This window comes from Molossus molossus, unplaced genomic scaffold, assembly GCF_014108415.1.
Source record: "Molossus molossus isolate mMolMol1 unplaced genomic scaffold, mMolMol1.p scaffold_m16_p_4, whole genome shotgun sequence".
NCBI lineage: Eukaryota > Metazoa > Chordata > Mammalia > Chiroptera > Molossidae > Molossus > Molossus molossus.
This window is the reverse complement of record NW_023425377.1, coordinates 6,878,859-6,897,233: the sequence shown is the minus strand read 5'-3', so window position 1 is coordinate 6,897,233 and position 18,375 is coordinate 6,878,859. Positions and strand designations below refer to the sequence as shown.

Here is an 18,375-nt window from a genome sequence, read left to right as displayed (position 1 = left end):
GATTTTTACATCTTTGTTCATGAAAGGTATTGATGTGTTCTTCTATAGCTCTTCTGTTATAAGTTTTCTATTCTCAGATCTTTGCCTTATTTTAGTGTCAGTGTAGTGCCCTCAGAAAATGAGTTGGGAAATGTTTCCTCTTTGATTTTCTTCAAATTTTGTGTAGAATTATTAGTTCTTCATTAAATTTTTTGTAGAATTCTCTAGTGAAACCCTTAGGCCTAAATTACAAATTAAATTTCTTTAATGGATATAGGACTATTCAAATCATCTATTACATCTTGAATAGCACTTGGTAGTTTGTGACTTTAAAAGAATTTGTCCAGCCCTGGCCGGTTTGGCTCAGCGGTTGGAGTGTCGGCCTGCGGTACAGAGAGACCCGGGTTCGGTTCCTGCTAAGGGCATGTACCTCGGTTGCAGTTTGTCCCCGGCCCTGGTTGGTCGTGCGGGTGGCAGCCACTCTGTGTGTCCCTTCACGTCGATGTTTCTCTCTCTCTCTCTCTTCCTCTCTGTCCCTCCCACTCTATCTGAACAAAAAATGGAAAAATGTCCTCGGGTGAGGATAAAAAAATAAAATAAAATAAAAAAAAAAAGAATTTGTCCATTTTTTATCTGAAGTTCATCAGACATTATTTACATAAAATTGTTCATAGTATCCTCTTTTATACAACTTGTTTTCTGTAGGATCTATAGTGATGTTTCCTCTTGCATCCCTGACATTGGTAATTTGTGTCTTCACTCTTTTTTTTTTCTTGATCATTCTGGCTCTAGGTTTATCAGTTTTATTGCAAAGAACCAGCTTTTAGTTTTTATTAATTTTTCTCTATTTTTCCATTTTTTATTTCATTGATTTGATGTATGATCTTTATTATTTCCTTCTTTCAGTTTACTTTGCTTTTCCCTTTCTAGTTTTTTCAGGTGGAAGCTTAGGTCACTGATTTTAGATGTTTCTTCTTTTCTAATATACCCATTTAATGTTTTAATCTAAACACTGCTGCCCTGGCCAGTTTTGCTCAGCGGTTAGTGTCAGCCCAAGGACTAAAGGGTTGCAGGTTCAATTCCCAGTCAAGGGCATGTACCTGGGCTACAGGTTCGATCAACGGCCCAGGTAGGGGTGCGTGTGGGAGACAAACAATTAATGTGTGTCTCTCTCATCAGTGTTTCTCTCTCTCTCTTTCTCCCTCCCTCCCTTCCACTCTATCTAAAAAAGTCAATGGAAAAATACTTTGGGTAAAGGTTAACAAAAAAATAAAAATAATCTAGCACTGCTGTAGCTATGCCTCACAGAATTTTCATATTTATATTTTTTTCTATTGGGTTAAAAATATTTTCTGATTGCCCTGCTGATTTCTTCTTTTACCAAAGGTTGTTACTTAGGAGCACACTGTTTAATTTCCAAATATTCAGAGATGTTCTCTGTATCTTTTGGTTATTGATTCTCGTTTAATTCCATTGTGGTCAAAGAATATACTCAATAATTGTTTTAACTTTTATGTTTATTGAATCTTTTTTATGGTCCAAAATACAGTGAGTGTTCCATGTACACTTGAAATGGATGTGTATTCCACTGTTGTGGAAGAACATTATATTTAAGTATCAGTTCTAATTGATTGGTAATGTTCAGGTTTTTCCTATATCTCATTGGTTTCTTGTTTGTTTCCTCCTTGTTCTATGAGTTACCAAAAGAGATGTGCTGCAATCTCTGACAAAATTATAGGTTTGTCCATTTTTTCTTTCAGTTCTGTTGATCTTTATATAAAACATTTTAAAGCTCCATTATTAGGTTTATAAATATTAGGATTGTTATGTCCCCTTGATGAATTTTCCCCTTTTTGTTATGAAATGACCTTTTTTCCTCCCTGGAATATTCGTTCCTCTAGAATCTACTTTGTCTGACATTACTGGCCTCCTTAGCTCTTGATTAGTTAGCCTCTTTTTTTTTATCATTTTGTTTATAATCTGTGTCTTTATATTTAAAGTTGGTTTCTTGAAGACTTCAGGTATTTTATATTGCTGTTATAACAAGCTTTTACCAACTTGGTGGCTTAAAACAATGTAAATTGATTATCTTACAATTCTTTAGGTCATAAATCTACCATGGGTCTCACCAGGCTAACATCAGGTGTCAGCAAAGCTATGTCTCTGTCTGTCTTTCTTTTTCGCATTTTATTAATTTATTTTTGTTACAGATGTTTCTCCTTTTTCCTCCATTGACACCTTCCTCCCAATCCCCAGCACACCCTCAGCTTTGTTGTCTATGTCCATTGGTTACTTACACATGCATATAAATTATTTGGTTTATCTCCCCCCTCTCCACTGTCTCCCTCTTCTGAGGTTTGACAACTGTGTCTCTTCTAAAGGTGAATCCATTTTCTTGCCTTTTTCAGCTTCTAGAGACCAGCTACATTCCTTGGCTCATGGCCCATGTTCTCCATCTTCAAGCAGCATTTTCTCTCTCTGATCATTCTTCCATAAATACATCTCTCCTTGATTTTGGCCTCTTCTGCCTCTGTTTCACTTTTAAGGACCTTTGGAATTTATTACATTGGGCCTACCCAGATATTCCAGGATTATTTCCTTATTTTTGTTCGACTGATTAGCAACCTTAAGCCATCTGCAGCCTTAATTCTTCTTTGCCATGTAACCAAACACATTCACAGGTTCTGGGGGTTAGCACATAGGCATATTTGCATAACACACAGCATAGAGTCGGGTCACATTTGTATGTCAAATATGACTATTTCTGTAGTGTTTTGATCATTTACGTTTAATGTGGCTACCAGCAGACAGTTGTCCCTCACCACTTCGCGCTTCGAAGTGGCAAGGGACGACTGTATATATAAATAAAGAATCCTACTTCATGGAAATTCATTTATTGCAGTGGAGTCTGGAACTGATTAATCATGATAAATGACGTTAAACTTTAGTATTCCTATTTGTTTTCTCTTTATCCTATCGTGACTCTGTTTCTTTTTCTTGCCTCCTTTTGATTTGGATGAATTAAAAGTTTTTTATGAGTCCATTTTGTATCTCCTATGAGTTTGTTAGCCATACTTCTTAATTTTAGTGGTACTCTAGGGTTTATAATCTATCCTTCAAATAATATCATCCCAGTTTGCTTTCAAATAATTACAATCTGCCTCTCTTCCTCTGTCTCCATTCCTTCTGAAACTCCAATGACACGTGTTACATATCTCTGTTACATTGTTCAAAGACTGGAGCAGACTCCTTGCAGATCTCCAGGACTCTCCTTGAAAAGCTCCCACTCTCTGTTGTTCTGCCCCACGAGTTCTAGCTGCCTCAGCCTCCCCAAACTCCAGCTGTTTCGCTTCAACTCGAGGAAACGACTTGACTTTGTTTGGTTTCCCCCTTCCTCGCCTGTAGCCTGGAAACTGCTTCGGGCAGTAAGCTTGAGCACTTTGTAGGTATTACCTCATTTGTTTCCCTCCTCTCTGGTGCATGGTCCTGTATCACTTGTTGTGCAATAATTGAAAAATGTTGTTTCATATATTTTGTTCTGTTTTCTAGTTGTTTATGGCAGAAGGGAAAATTCTCATAGCAGTTAATCCTCATGGACAGAAACTGATGTCTTTTATTATTACAGTTTGGCTTGACATTCTTTTATCTCACATCATAGTAGTACTTGAAGATTTTGAATTAGTTGCAGGTGGCTGTGTTGTTCTCAAAGTGTGGTCTTAGGCCTGGAATCCTCATTTTAACAAGGTTCTCAAGTGGATACCTACTCTGTGCCTGACGCTGTCCTAGGTATTTTCATGTGTTTCCATTTCATTCTCAGAGCCATTCTGCCTGCCAGACTGGGTTAGCTACTCTAACTGCACGTTTGTCCTCATTTCCTACTTGATTGTGAGCTTCTGGAGGAGAGAAACAGTCTTGATCACTGTTTCCCAGGGCCTAGCATATAATAAGTACTTAATACATATTTATGGAGTTAATTAATTAGGTAAGATTCTTTTCACTGCATGGAGAGTAAACTCTGGCTCAGAGAGGTGAAACAATTTGCCTAAGGTCATAAGTACCTGAGAGAGGAGTCCTTCTAACTCTAACACTCATTCTTCTTCACCTGCCACCCTACTAGATGTACCTGATAAAAGTTACAGTTTTCATGGCTTGCTGCCTGGTAAAGGGGGTTTTCCTTGTATTCATGATTTTATCTTCAGTCTCTTATATTGTTGAAAAATGGCATTGTAACCATGAGATAACTGGCCAGTGAATTGTGCCCTGTGTCTTAAAGAAAGAGGACTATTGCCCTGGCCGGTTTGGCTCAGCGGTTAGAGCGTTAGCCTGCGGTCCGGAGAGACGGGTGTTCGGTTCCCGCTAAGGGCATGTACCTCGGTTGCAGTTTGTCCCCAGCCCTGGATGGGTCGTGCGGGTGGCAACCACTCTGTGTCTCTTTCACGTCGACGTCTCTCTCTCTCTCTCTCTCTCCCTCCCTCCCACCCCCCCATTCTACCTGAACAAAAAAATGGAAAAATGTCCTCGGGTGAGGATTAAAAACAAAAAAAAGAAAGAGGACTATTTGGATGTTGAAAGTAACCACTTGGCTTTCTGCTTTGCAACAGTGATAAATTTGCAAAGAGACATTCATAGGTATCATTTCGGTTACAAGTAAGTTTCACTTCTGTAGCTTCAGTGGAGAAAGAGAGAGGAGGTATAAAAAAGTTGAATCAGTGATAGAGTAGTGAATTGCCTAATATGTTTAACATGATATTAAAATGTTTTAGTTAATCATCATTCATCAGCATTTTTAATTTGGGTCAGCTATATGTGGGGAAAGGTAAAGATGAATAAGAAAATAATTATGTAGTCTATCCTTTTAATCACCCATCTACCTTACCACCACCCCTGTACTCTTACAGAGACTAAGCACAGGGCTTATAAAAAGCTGCCATCGACTCATTCATCCACTCAGCATCATTGTGCCCATAACTATGGACCAGGTGCTATTCTAGGCCTTTGCAATACTGCAAGAAAGGAGGTGGGTACGGTCTCTGCTCATATGAAGCTTATCTTCTAGTGGAGAGATAAACAATAAACACACACACACGAAAATGTCGAGTCACGATACGTGCTAAACCAAGATTTAACGTGGGATCATGGAACGATTAAGTGCGGCTTCTTTAGAAAGAGTGAGCTGGGAAAGCGTCTGAAGATTAGCTGTGGCGGGGACAGGGGTGCACTCCCAGAAGTGAAGGCAGAGCAAGGGAAGGTGAGGGCAGGCAAAAAGTTGGACCAGCTGGAAACCACCAGAGCTAAAATGTGCAGTATTAATAAAGAGAATGTGTTGTTATTTTGACCACATTCTTGAATTGGATCAACTAAATAATATGAATGTAATATGGGGGTGAAACATTCAGGAAGTATTTAGAAACTTAGACACCTTGTACATTAGTTTCTCCCACCCAAAACATGCTAGAGAGAGAAGACTACAGATTAGCTACCTAGAATGACAGGCTTGGTGTTTAAGGGATTAAACAGGCAGAAGAACAGGTAAGAGAGAAGGGGAAGTCTGTGTGCTGCACTGTTAGGGCCCTTGATCTCAGCGATGCCCACACCGCCTTGCAAAGTCGGTGCAGTCAGGCACATCGTGCCGAGGTGCAAGCTGAAACTCCCTGAAGTCACACATCTAGAAAATGGAGATTCAGGTCTAGACCCACCTGTTTCCAAAACCGTGGCACCACCCAAATAGGCCTTTAGTTTCTGAAATTGCCTTCACACAATATTGTTCCAAGACCTTCATACGCCTTTCTGCTGTGGTGAGAAATTTTGAGTCAGCCAGATTTCAGCTCAGCCCTATTATCTGCCTTCTGACTCTCAGTTAAGCAACTCTTCCCTACACAGTCAGCCTCCCAGACAGCTTCCTGTGACGGGTCTCAGTGAAAGAGGGCTGCCGATGATGCACGTGCTTCCTGTGGGGACCAGTTGCAGGAGCAGAGGAGCGTCGGCTCGGTCTCAGTGCCAGACGACAAGTCTACAGAGGACACAGAGCCTTAAACATTATGTCCAAAATCATCTCAATTATTGAGGAACCCTTATCAAAAGATTCTAAACACCAACAACTAAGACAGAATTTGAAACTTCATGACTTCTGCTTGTTCTTTCATGTCAGGAGAGTTTCATTATTTGAATCTCACACAATAGCTTGAGCTGCAAATGAAGAAAACCAATAATAATACATACTTCTCAGCACTGTTTATTCTGTTTTTGATCAAATGCCCCCCGATCCTTGTGATTCCACACTTTTCAATCTACCCTGAAATAACATTTATCCTTTTCAAAGTCCCCAACCATAAATCAGCCATAATGGAAACTCTTCTTGCTTTTATTGCAAGGATATGTGCTCCAACCTTTGTGTCTAAAGTGTTTACCTGGCTTTTTCATAGCTGACTCAGTAGATTGGAACCTTTTAGTGCAACCTGCATGGCATGTGGTCACCAAATCCATGTGAAGTCTTTATAATTTTTGTATGAGTGATAGCATATAGCTTGAAGGGAACATCTCTATTTCCTGCTTGCTTCCTGCTATAGATGTAAGTTACTTAGTCCATTTACTTTCATGATTAGGACTTCAAAGGTAGAAATGTGAAGGGAAAGAGAAAAACAACAGGCTCAACAAGACTACTCGACTCTCAGGCGTAGATGCTTTCCACTACATTGTACTACTGCTCAGGGTTATAAAACCGAAGCTCCCTTTTCTGCAGAGTAACCCAGTTAGGGGGGGGAGATAAACAGTTAATCAATCAGTCAATCAATCAATCAGTCAGTCAGTCAAATACTATAGCTTTAGAAGGAGAAAAAGAGCTTCTTTCTTAAAATCCTATAGCTCCACAGGCTCCCAAAACTATTGTCTATGCCCATCTTTTAGACTTCCATCCAACCGCTTTTGATCCTACGTCAGCTACTATCATTATCCTAGATTTTAAATGCATACATTTGTGTTTCAAAACTTGCCCCCAACACGTGGATACATGGAACAGACTGACAGAGGTCAGAGGGGAGGGCATGGGGAACTGGATAAAAGAAGATGAAGAGAGTAGCAAAGAATGTATATGCATAGCGCATGGACACAGACAACAGAGGGCTGAAGGCGAGGGGGGGGCAGGGCTGGGTGGAGGGGGGCAAGTGGGGGTCATCTGTAATAGTGTCGACGATTCTTTACAAAACTTGCTCCCAACCTGCCTGTTTCTATTTACTGTGTCATTTCTTCCTGAAACAGTGTATGTGAAAGAGTTTAACTGTAGTGTCATGTCTATTGTAGATTTTATTACTAAACACACCTCAAGACCTTTGAAAAATGTTACCAGATTAGCTTTGCCCACCCATTCTTGAATCAGCTCAGTGACTATTTCACCTCTAACCTGGGACAGGCACACTTGTGGCTCAGCACCTCAGAGACGCATAAAGGAAGAACCTGCCTGAGGAAGCTGGTAGCCTGCCGCTTCCCAGCCCGCTGTCCCGGCTGCTTCTCTTCTCAGGCTGCCCCGTCGCCGTCCGGACGCACCTTCGTGTTCTTCAGTGTTTCTCTTGCTGTTCCTGTCGCTGTTCATAAACTCCCCGGGATCATGTCCATACGTCACCATTAGCCAAAAAATCTGGATAGTGTCACACTGTGGATCTGAACCATAAGTGGTGGATAATCTACTCATCCCTGAGCTTTATTTTTCTCACTTGAAAAATGCAAATAACGCTCTGGCTCAGCAGTTAAGAGCGTCGGCCTGTGGTCCGGAGAGACCCGGGTTCGGTTCCCGCTAAGGGCATGTACCTCGATTGCAGTTTGTCCCCGGCCCTGGTTGGTCGTGCGGGTAGCAGCCACTCAATGTGTCCCTTTCACGTCGATGTCTGTCTCTCTCTCTCTCTCTGTCTCTCTCTCTCTCTTGCTCTCTCTCGCTCTCTCTCCCTCCCACTCTATCTGAACAAAAAATGGAAAAATGTCCTCGGTTGAAGATAAAAAATAATTACAATAATATAAATAAATGCAAATAACACATACTCTATACAAAGTGGTTTTTAGAAGTTCATGAAATGATCATTTTAGTGTACAAAGGAGACTTGATAAATGGTTGTTCCATCATGTCACTTAATTGCTTGAAAAAAAACACACAATTTCAATAACACCTCTGTTGCCTTTCAGATTAGATGTAAATATCTCAGCCCAGATGTCCTCAGGGAAGGCCCACCCTACTTTGTCAGCCTCTCTCTGACTCCCCTCCACCTTCCACTCCGACCGAAAGTCCTCCCTGAATGCACCCTCCTCTTTCCCACAGGGGTGCTTTTGAGCCCCGTTGTGTTTTCAGAGGTGCTGTTGCTTACATAGATTCTTCCTTAATACCACATCTTTCTTAATTAATATCTATGTAATTTCAGTGGTTGAGAGTAGAGATGTAGAGTCCAACTCCTTGTCTATTTTCATATGGCTCCACGATCATCTAGCTCTGTGGCATTGGACAAGTCACTGATCTCTTAGTATCCTCCCCTGTAAATGGGGACAATAACAGTAACTAGTATAATGCTGTTGTGAAGATTAACAACAATAATCCTTGTAAGGACACAGTAAGTTCTCAGTAGATATCAGCTATTGTTGTTATGAGACTGTTTAGTTATTTCCTTCTCATTCAGCCCTGCAGTGCATTTCACAAATGATGAAAAAGGTTAAGTGCCCCTTTCAAAGTAACAACACGACAGTATTTGAAAAAGATGGGATTTGGAACCGAAGCTGTCTGGCTCCAAACCCAAACCTTTCTTCCACATGTGCTCACCTCTCCCCGGAACAGTGCCCTTGCTCGTGTGCAGCCGGAGTAACTTTCCCAAGCCCGTCCCAGGGGCTGCCTCCTCCAGCACTCGCCCTGAGCCCCATCCAGTGATGTTTCCTCCAAGTCCTCCCTGCAGGAGTCACTATTTCTACACAGCACTCTATTACAGTGACTTGAGTCCTAAATCATGACCTCTGGGGCACCAGGGTGGGCGTTTCCCCTGAAGCAGAACACTCTGCACCAAGTATATGTTTATTAAAGTCACCTGAATTGAACAGAGGGTCTTTAAGGTCACAAATGGGAAATTCTGTCCAATTCCACCCAGGAATCACACACTTCCTAACATGTCTCTGTGCAGTGGTCACAGGGTTTAAAGAGAGAAGCAAGGCCAGCCCTGGCCGGTTTGGCTCAGCGGTTGGAGCGTTGGCCTGCGGTCCAGAGAGACCCAGGTTCGGTTCCTGCTAAGGACATGTACCTCGGTTGCAGTTTGTCCCCAGCCCTGGTTAGGTCATACGGGTGGCAGCCACTCAATGTGTCCCTTTCACGTCGATGTTTCTCTCTCCACCTCTCTCTCCCTCCTGCTCTATCTGAACAAAAAATGGAAAAATGTCCTCAGATGAGGATAAAAAAAAGATAAGCAAGGCCAAATCCCTGCACTCAGGAATTTACAGTGTAATCAATGGGCTTTGAAAAGAGAAAGTGAAAGTGATTTGTAATTAATCAGATGACACAAACTGTCAGTCATGCAAACGAGCTCTCATTTGTTATTCTTACAGATACAGTTGTCTCCTCCAGCTGCTGTACCAGTTTGGACTGCGTTGTCACCTACCTCTTTAAGCACATAGCAAAGGAGGGCAAGAAGCCACTTCGATGCAGAGAGACCACCCAGGCTGGCCAGAGACTATTGCATTTTATGCAGCAGAACCCAGATGTCCTGCAGCAGGTAACTGGTGGTTGGTCACCTGGCTCAAGAAACAGATTCCCAAAAGACAGCCTGGTCCCAAATATCTCTGAGAGTACCTGGTCTTGCTGAGACTTGGCCACTGATTCCCCAGGAGCGCTTTCCCCAAAGGTAGTGCACGGGTTTTAGGATTATCCACCCTGAGAGCTCTCTCAGCCATTCATCTCACCACAGAGGAGCCAGAGTTCAAAAGGAGGCTAGCTGTTCCAGAGGCCCGGGAGGGAAACAGGGCAGAGCTGGAGCTAGAAATGGTTAGCCTCTGATTTCTTCCCTCTCATAATGTGGTCTTAAGTTTGCCTGCGAATACTCCAATGGTGTTGGGAAACAACCATTACCTGGGCTCCCAGTCTGCTCAGGCAGCTTGCTAGGAACATCCCATTCATCAGATCGTGGTTGGTGTTCTCCCCGTTTTAAGATGAGAAATCGAGGTTCAGATAGGTCATATTCCCGGGAGCATTTGATAATAAGTAATAAAGCCCCTATTTCTTTATTGTCAAATGTGCTTTCTGACTAGCTAATAGGAGTTAGGTCCAAGTCTCACACTGTTTCTAAAAACTGCAAATCAGCCCATCCGGTGTGGCTTCAGTGGTTGAGTATTGACCCATGCACCAAGAGGCCACTGGTTCGATTCCTGGTCAGAGCACATGCCCAGGTTGTGGGCCCGGTCCCCAGTACGGGGCATGCAGGAGGCAGCCAATCGATGTTCTCTCTCATCGATGTTTTCCTCTCCCTTACCCTCTCTCTAAAAATCAATAAAGAAAAAAACATTTTTTTTAATAAAAACTGCAGATTGCAGTAACAGCATGCATAAAAAGAAATAGCCCTGGCTGGTTTGACTCAATGATTAGAGTATTGGCCTGTGGACCAGAGAGACCCAGGTTCAGTTTCCACAAAGGGCACGTACCTCAGTTGCAGTTTGTCCCCAGTCCCAATTGGGGTTGTGTGGGTGGCAGCCAGTCGATGTGCCTCTCTCACATGATGTTTCTCTCTCTCTCCCCCTCCCTCTCTATCTGAAGATGAATGCAAAAATGTACTTGGGTGAGGATTAAAAAAAAAAGAAATATACATGCTGGAAACTTTTCTAAAAGAATAACACCATTTTTCTATGGGAATACCATCACTATGATATTTTCCAATTTAACTAGATTTGGAAAATGATATCTTTATAATGCTTCCGGTTATTTTATTTTGCCAAATTATCTCCATTATAGTCTGGTTTGCAAGTGTAAACACTTTAACATGGTCATTAACCAGCAAATAAGTCTCCTGCAATCAATAGAAAATGTCATTCTTGATGAGATAGGGTGAGACAGCCACCATGGAGGAGGTTTCTTCCTGAAATCATGTGACCTCTATTTGTAGTGATGTCTCAGTTAACCCGTTCTTTTCCTGACGGAGAGGGGGTAATTAAGATTGTGTATAACTAGGCAAAGGGCTGTGGACCTGTAAAGTGTGGTATGACCCTGGGGTTATTACATGTTGGTGATACAGTAAATAGAAGAAGGTAACTCACATGTACTGAGGACTCTATGTACAAGGTAAAAGAGCATTTAAGACTCATACAATACAATTTCACTCCTTAAAAAGTCTCCTGTCAGGCAGGACAGAGGGACAAGTAACTAACCAATTATATGAAGATTTGATTAATAGAGTGATAAGAGTCACATAGGAGAAGAGGACTTTTAAGGAAGTCTTCTCTTTAGACCCCATAACAACCCTGAAATGTGGATATCATCATCCCCATTTTACAGATGAATAAATTGAGGCTCAGAGAGATCAACTGGAAAGAAGAATGTGAATGAAGTTCTCTTTGGCTTAAAAGCCCAAGTCCTTACCACTTACACCATTGGTTCTCAAGGGCCTGGTTGGTGAGGATAAGATCTCAGATTCACCTAGACTGCCTTTTCAAAATACACATTCTATCAAGATTTGGGTGTATCTCCCTTCCCCACTCCCTACCTACCCAACCGTAGTAGCCACTGATACTGCTGGGAGTGGCTTGCAAGGAGAAGGCTGAGAACCACAGACTTAGAGCATGTAGCCAGTGGAGAAAGTAAATAGCCCAGGATTGGCCAGGGCACAGCCCCAGCCCCACCCCACCATGGCAAGCAACAAGTTCACCGCCAAATCCCTCCTGCCAGCACTCGGCCATGGTCACGGTATTGTCCTCTAAGCTTTGGCAGAAGCTTTAAAGCTGCTGGAAAATTTTAGCAAAATCAATATGCTGTGGCCCTAGACAAGTACCGTCAGACAGTGCAGAGCAGGTAATAGGTTGTACGGGAGAAAGTCAGGTTTGTCCTTCCTCAGAAGTACCATGCATTTGTTGGTTTAAGTCACTTCTGTGTGTTAATACTTGGTAATCCTTTACTTTCTAGTGTATGACTAAGTAGTGATATATCTTTATTAACAGTGGAATACATTCTATTTATTTGGAATGTAGGCTTTCAGATAGCACTTTAAATATTAATGATGGTATCTGGTAGTCAGCATGAATATGATTTGCATTAGCACTGGGTTATATCATTGAGTGCCTCTGATGTCAACTATTGGGCATAGTAATATCTGACATCATCTCCTTAGGTCACTGACAACTTTGACCTCTATTCTTATGCACAGTTTCTGTCATCTCAAAAGCTCTTTTGAATTGATTTGAAATTTTGACTCTTCCCTTTATGAGGCAGTAAAATTGATAATTATTCAGATGGGAACTGAGCGCTGAGTGAGAAATCAATTCCACCCGCTCTCTGCTGCGTATAAAATTACTTCTGAGTCGGCTGGACTGAACGGATGGCCGGAGTAAAAGCAGCAGGCAGGAGTAGTGGGACGAATGAGCTGGCCAGAGCTAATAGCCTGAAGGGATGGACTTGGAAAAGAGGGAGTGGGCCAGTTGGGGGTTATTATGAGCAAGGGTGGGTCCCATTGATCATCTGTTTACATCAGCTTTCCAAGACCTTATAAATCAGCCCTGAAGAGCAGCAGAACCCAAGATTCAGCCTCTTACCAGAGGGACTTTGTATTAGATTATTCTCACTTTCACACTCAGATGAAAAGTGAGCCATTGATTATTCATTGGTCGCCTATTAAATGCTGATTTTATAGATGATTTGCCTATCAGAGAAAGTAATGAACAAGGTTGCTGCTTCATAACTCGAGGTTTCAGTTTTCAAGACATCTGTGTCCGTTAAGTAATGCCTAACCCTATTAAAAGGAATGGGTTACAAATTGCTTAACAGTGCTGAAAAACTAGACCCTAATGACTAATTGTGCTTGGAGTTTAGAGAGGGTTTGTCAGCTCTTTAAACTAAACTGATGCAATGATACTGCAATTATTTACTAGTTTGAATTGTTTTTTCCCCCAACCTGGATCTATATTGCTGGAAGCATAATTGCATGAGGAGTGTCAATTCCAAATTGCAGAAGTTATCTCCTGAAGCTTCGAGAGCAAACGAAGCAGGAACCCACTGAAAGGGTTTTCCAGCGTCTTAATCGGCTTTCCATTTGCATGCAGCAGCCTGGGAAAGACACTTAAGTGCCTCTTACCTTAAATGTGTTTATTTTTACCTGCTATGTGGCTTTAGATCTTCAGTGTTTTTAAAAACATTCTCCAAATAAGTCATCTATCATATTTTGCAAACAAATCTAACTTTGTGAGTATTAAATGTAGTCCATTTGAAAGATGCATTATAATTAAGTGGCTCTATTTCAAGTAAGAATTATTGTCTAACCAGCATTGTTTTGACTTAACAATTGAGAAAAACTCAGTTTACATATATTAAGAAAAAATTCCCCATGTGTATTTATGTCATTAGAAAGATAAACCAAAATGTCAAGAACAGACCAATAGTAACAGTGAGTAGGCACCGATCTGCTATGGTAATTTAGAAGATCAAAGTTCTGCGTGAAGTTTTTTCAGTTTTATCACTGGTCACGTTGAGTGTTTGCATCTATAACCCAGAGGTCAGCATGTATTTAGTTATCTCACAGAGTGAAAGATTGGCCCAAATTAGGTAAATGAGGGAGTGAGGCATTTCAAAGAGGTAACTAATTCCTTTTCAGATTATAAGAATAGGATACCAATGCTGAATGCTTCTCTAAGTCAGAATTTCAACCTAAACTAATTACTCTAGAAAGAATAGCACCTTCCAGAGAAGTAGAACAAGAACTATGTATCCGTGTTACTGATTAGATTACACAATTAGCTTATTAACAAGCTATTTTTAGCGATTATATTCTCTAAAATCTAAATATAGTGAATGGAAGAATTAAGATATTTACATTTGAATTTATCTTACCCTCATCTATTTAACTATTTGGCTCAAATACCAAAAACCCAAAAATGTTCTAATTATGATCTCTCTCCCTCCCTGCGCCGCCTCTCTTTTTGCGATAACCTGGCGTTTAACTACGAATCGTGAAGGGCTGTCAGGAGCTCTGAGCATCACCCTTCAGCGGGGACATAAACGGAAAGAACATTCACCCTTTCCTCAATCAGTCAGTCAATCAATGAAAATTGCTTTTGTATAGTGCTCTTCATGACATACATCCCAAAGTGAATTACAGCAAAAGGGGAATCATCTGCTCTTTTTTCATTTCTGTGTTTAGATTGAAACGATATTGCTCAACATTTTGACATACTATACAAGACATCTTTCATCCTTAAGATTCCATTCCATATAGTAAGTAGGGGAAAGTGCAGTCGCATATTTAACTGATGTTGAGATTTTGGCCGCTAGAACCTTAGCAAGACTCTCACAGTGGGAAACACTTAAGCAGATGAAATATATTCATGTCTCTTGGCCTCTTAAAACATAATTAGCCAGATTTTCTAATGTTATTAAAGACATTCTAGTGAACCCAGATAGAAAGAGTGCCTTGCACATGACCCATTAGCTCAGTCTGCTTGATTTGCAACTTCATTATTAAAAACATGGCAGTAGATTGACATCAGAAACGCACACTGAAAGCCATTCACAAAAGGATCTGAGGGGAACATGGACTGAGAGGTTTGAAGGAGGCCGGGGATAGGTCATTAGTCAGCGAAAGTGGAAATGAGGAACTCACATGTCATGACACTGTGTTTTGCAAATGCTGATGTGAGCTTGGTCTTCACAGCAATCTGTGTGTGTACCGTGTGTCTGTTTCTAGGAAGAACTTACTCTGTTCAGGCAGTAGCTTAAGCTCATGATGTATGCATTTCATCTGATTTCGTCATCACAGTATCTCTGTGATGCGCTCTCCATTTCATAGCTGTAGAAACTGAGGCACAAAGAGATTAAGTAACTTTCCCAGGGTCACACAGTAAATAAGTAGAAAAACTAAAAGTTTAGTCTAGGTCTGTTTAACTCCAGAATTCACATGCTTAACCACAAAGCTATAGCTGGTGGGTGACTGATCTGAAATAGTGTGTCTGTTTTAAGCACTTACAATGGGGCGAGCTGAGCTCCAGTGAGTCCCTCCGGGCCATCCTGAAGGTGGGGTGATTTAGAGCAGTCATCCTATACCTCAACTTTGTGCTGCAGCCGGGACGAAACAGATGGGCAGTGACCCAGAGAGGCAGCGGGCGAGGGAGAGGAAGGTTGCTTTGCCAGCTGGTACAGGAAAGCCCTGTGGCCCCACCATCACCAGGGCAGAGTTAACAGTTTCCCTCTCATGCTGCACCCAGACCCACGCATTGATTCTGTCGCCAGGCACTGCGGGTGTGAAGTCAGCGAGACTGTCTCCTGGAGGAGGTCGGAGTCTAGTAGTCTAACAGTCTCACGATGTTCCATTGTGACCTTCCTCTAATGCCTTTGAGGGAGCTCCTGAGGTTGCCGCTACCCTGATTTTTCTAAGTTGGAATCAGTATGGCAGCCGTGAAATGAGCTGGGGAGCAACAGGTGTCTGCATCATCCCCTGCCCAGCACACTCCCAGGCGCCCTGATTTCCACCTCTGACTCGTCGGCGGAGAATGCCATGTTTCATCTCTTTCTGGTTGTAGACAGCTTCTCTGCCCTGGAGGAAGCTTCCACTGCGAGCACCATTAGCTCTGTCGAAGGTCATTCTAAGGTCTCTCACACTGGCAATTTCTGAGACGGACAGTGGTTCCTTTGAGCCTCCCTCTTCCTTTCCTTTCCATTTCTATGGTGCTAGCTTTTCTCAGCACAAGCTAAGGTGCCTGTGGAGGCAGGCCGAAAACTTGAATGAATAGCCTGGGAAAAACCTGAGTACACATCCTGTCTAAAGGGGGCAGTGTCCATACAGCTCCGGCTAATGGTTTCCCTATAAGAAGGTAAGACTCAGTGTTGCCAGATATAATGAGATCTTCCCACAAACAGAAGCCAGAAATCCAGACTTTAAAATGTAGGCCACTACTTGAAATTTTTAAAAAATAAATAAAAGTGCTCTGCAGGGCAGCACTGTATGTCTGGTTCCCACTTTTCCACCTCTGTGTTACAGAATCAGAATTTCAGAACCAGAGCTCTCCCAAAGCATGGGCCCTTCACTGCTCACCATCTCGTGTGCACTGCTGTGATGGTATTTTTACTTCGCTCTGATGTTTCCATAATTTTTGAAGCACACTTTTTTGGTTAGTTGTTTAAAAGGGATGCTGTTATTTTGCATATAGGAGGGATGCAATGCAGTAAACAGGCAATGAAACTCAGTGAACACCTCAAAAACTTTATTTTCAAAATATTCAAATTTGTTTGAGGAGAAAATAAACCATTTTGGTCTACTGTGTGTGTGTGTGTGTACAAACTAATTATTCAGGATCAAATCAGAATATCTAAAAGAACCAAAGCTGGACAAAAGTATCTAGGTGACAGCCAGGTAATAAAAGTCCAAAAGGGAGTAAAAATCTTAAGAATGATAAATATGTGACCACCACCGCTACAAATCAGTTTAGAAAATTAAGGTTTATGATTTCAAAAATAGAAAACTCCTTTTTTTTTCATTTAAATGGCATATTATCCATGATATAAATTATTTGTCCATCTTTAGAAAGGAAGATTTTAGTCAAATCCTTTGTTAAGATATCACATCTTTGCCATTTTTATTTCATTTTTGTTATGGAACTGTTTGTTGAATGACTGTCTCAACTATAACCACACACACACACACACACACACACACACACACAAAGATATTTTAAAACAGAAAAGACCAGTTAAAATAGAAACCTCTTATTGACTAATAAATCATCAAATTAGTGTGATAACTGTAATACCTGTCTTTACAGAATCCCTTGCTTTCCCCAGAGATCATCACCATCTTAATACATGTCCAGGACCTAGCAGAGCCAGGCACCTTGTGATGGTCAGTGACTGCCTACAAAACAACTCAAACACATTCCCTTGCAGAAGTGCAGTCTGCTGGCAGTGATTAGGTGTGACACCTAGCATGGTCATGGACTAACTGCACAGTGAACTGAATGGGTATGCTAAGATAAGATCATTATGCACATTATTACATACTATATAATAACTCTGCTGAAATTCCACAAGAAAATTTCATTCTAAACATGGGCGAAGAAAGAAATAAGTACTTCAAATATAGTTCCAAGTGGTTAACAGAACAGAGAGGTGTGGGTTCTTTTTCCACCAAGACATGTGTTTTTCTACCTCTAAGCACAGTTTAAAGATGTAATCCATTGATAGTGTAACTCGCCTTATTAATTGAAAGGGATGGAATCCACCAGATGTAGCCCAAACCAGCAGAGACTTGGGTGACTAAGCAACAGCAAAGACACCATATTGAGTGAGCCAGAATTCAGTCTCCAAGCCATTCATTTCAACCAGTGACAATACGTTTAAACTCCTGTGCCTCAGCAGTGATTGATGGTTTAATATCATATATAATTTTTTTAATGAAGGAAAACCATTTAAATATGTTACCATTTGCACTGATATTCTCCTATGTACATAACTGCATTTAATCATTATGGGGATTGTTTTTATACTTGTGTAATTTGTATCCAAGAAATAACTGTCAGAGCCATCTCATGCTGTTGCTGGAGTGGTACAGTGCGCTTCATACCTGAATAGATTCATTCTTCCCCGCACGTAATTAAGAGTGTTGGAGCTTTCGCTGCCGCCACACAGGAATTCCATGTTTACATTTCTGAGAATGAAAAAGCAGCCACAGTGTGCTTTTTCAGGGTCCCATTTTCTGGGGCTATGATATTTAAGCACCTTAGTTCTATTCCAGTGTATGATTTGAAGAGTTTGATTTTAAGACTTTTAATATTAAAATACATAATAAAATTTTATTATCTAATTACAAGAGGGTTTAGCTTCTTATTAAAGTTGCTAAATCAGACCTAGATTAGCATCATAATGGCACAGTTTGACATGGAATACTCAAAAGTCAAGTTCGAGGGAGGGGATGGGGTTTTTGTTGTTTGGGGGATTTTCTCCTACACCCACCCCTGCCCCCACCCCTCGCACAAAATAACAAGGATGAAATGCATGTATGGAAACAGACAAGGAGCAATTTGGAACGCTGGAGAAGGAGTGGAGGTGTCAACGTAGGATGGTACCCTTAGGCAAGGCAGCTGGTATATGTAGCCTTTTGTTTATCTGCTACTGGTTTATGTAGCCGTTAGGCCGGCACCAGGAACAATCACTCCTACAGGGTCAGCTGCTGGTCAGAAGCAAAGTAAGAAAAGATT

General features: G+C 41.4%; 1 protein-coding gene across 1 annotated transcript in view; it reads left to right on the top strand.

The window, feature by feature from the left end:
* RANBP17 (RAN binding protein 17) overlaps positions 1-18,375 on the top strand; it is a 106,344-nt gene that overhangs the window by 69,501 nt on the left and 18,468 nt on the right. The window contains exon 12 of the mRNA XM_036242145.1: positions 9,544-9,710. Coding sequence (XP_036098038.1) covers positions 9,544-9,710 — 167 coding nt within the window. The remainder of the gene's footprint in view (positions 1-9,543; positions 9,711-18,375) is intronic.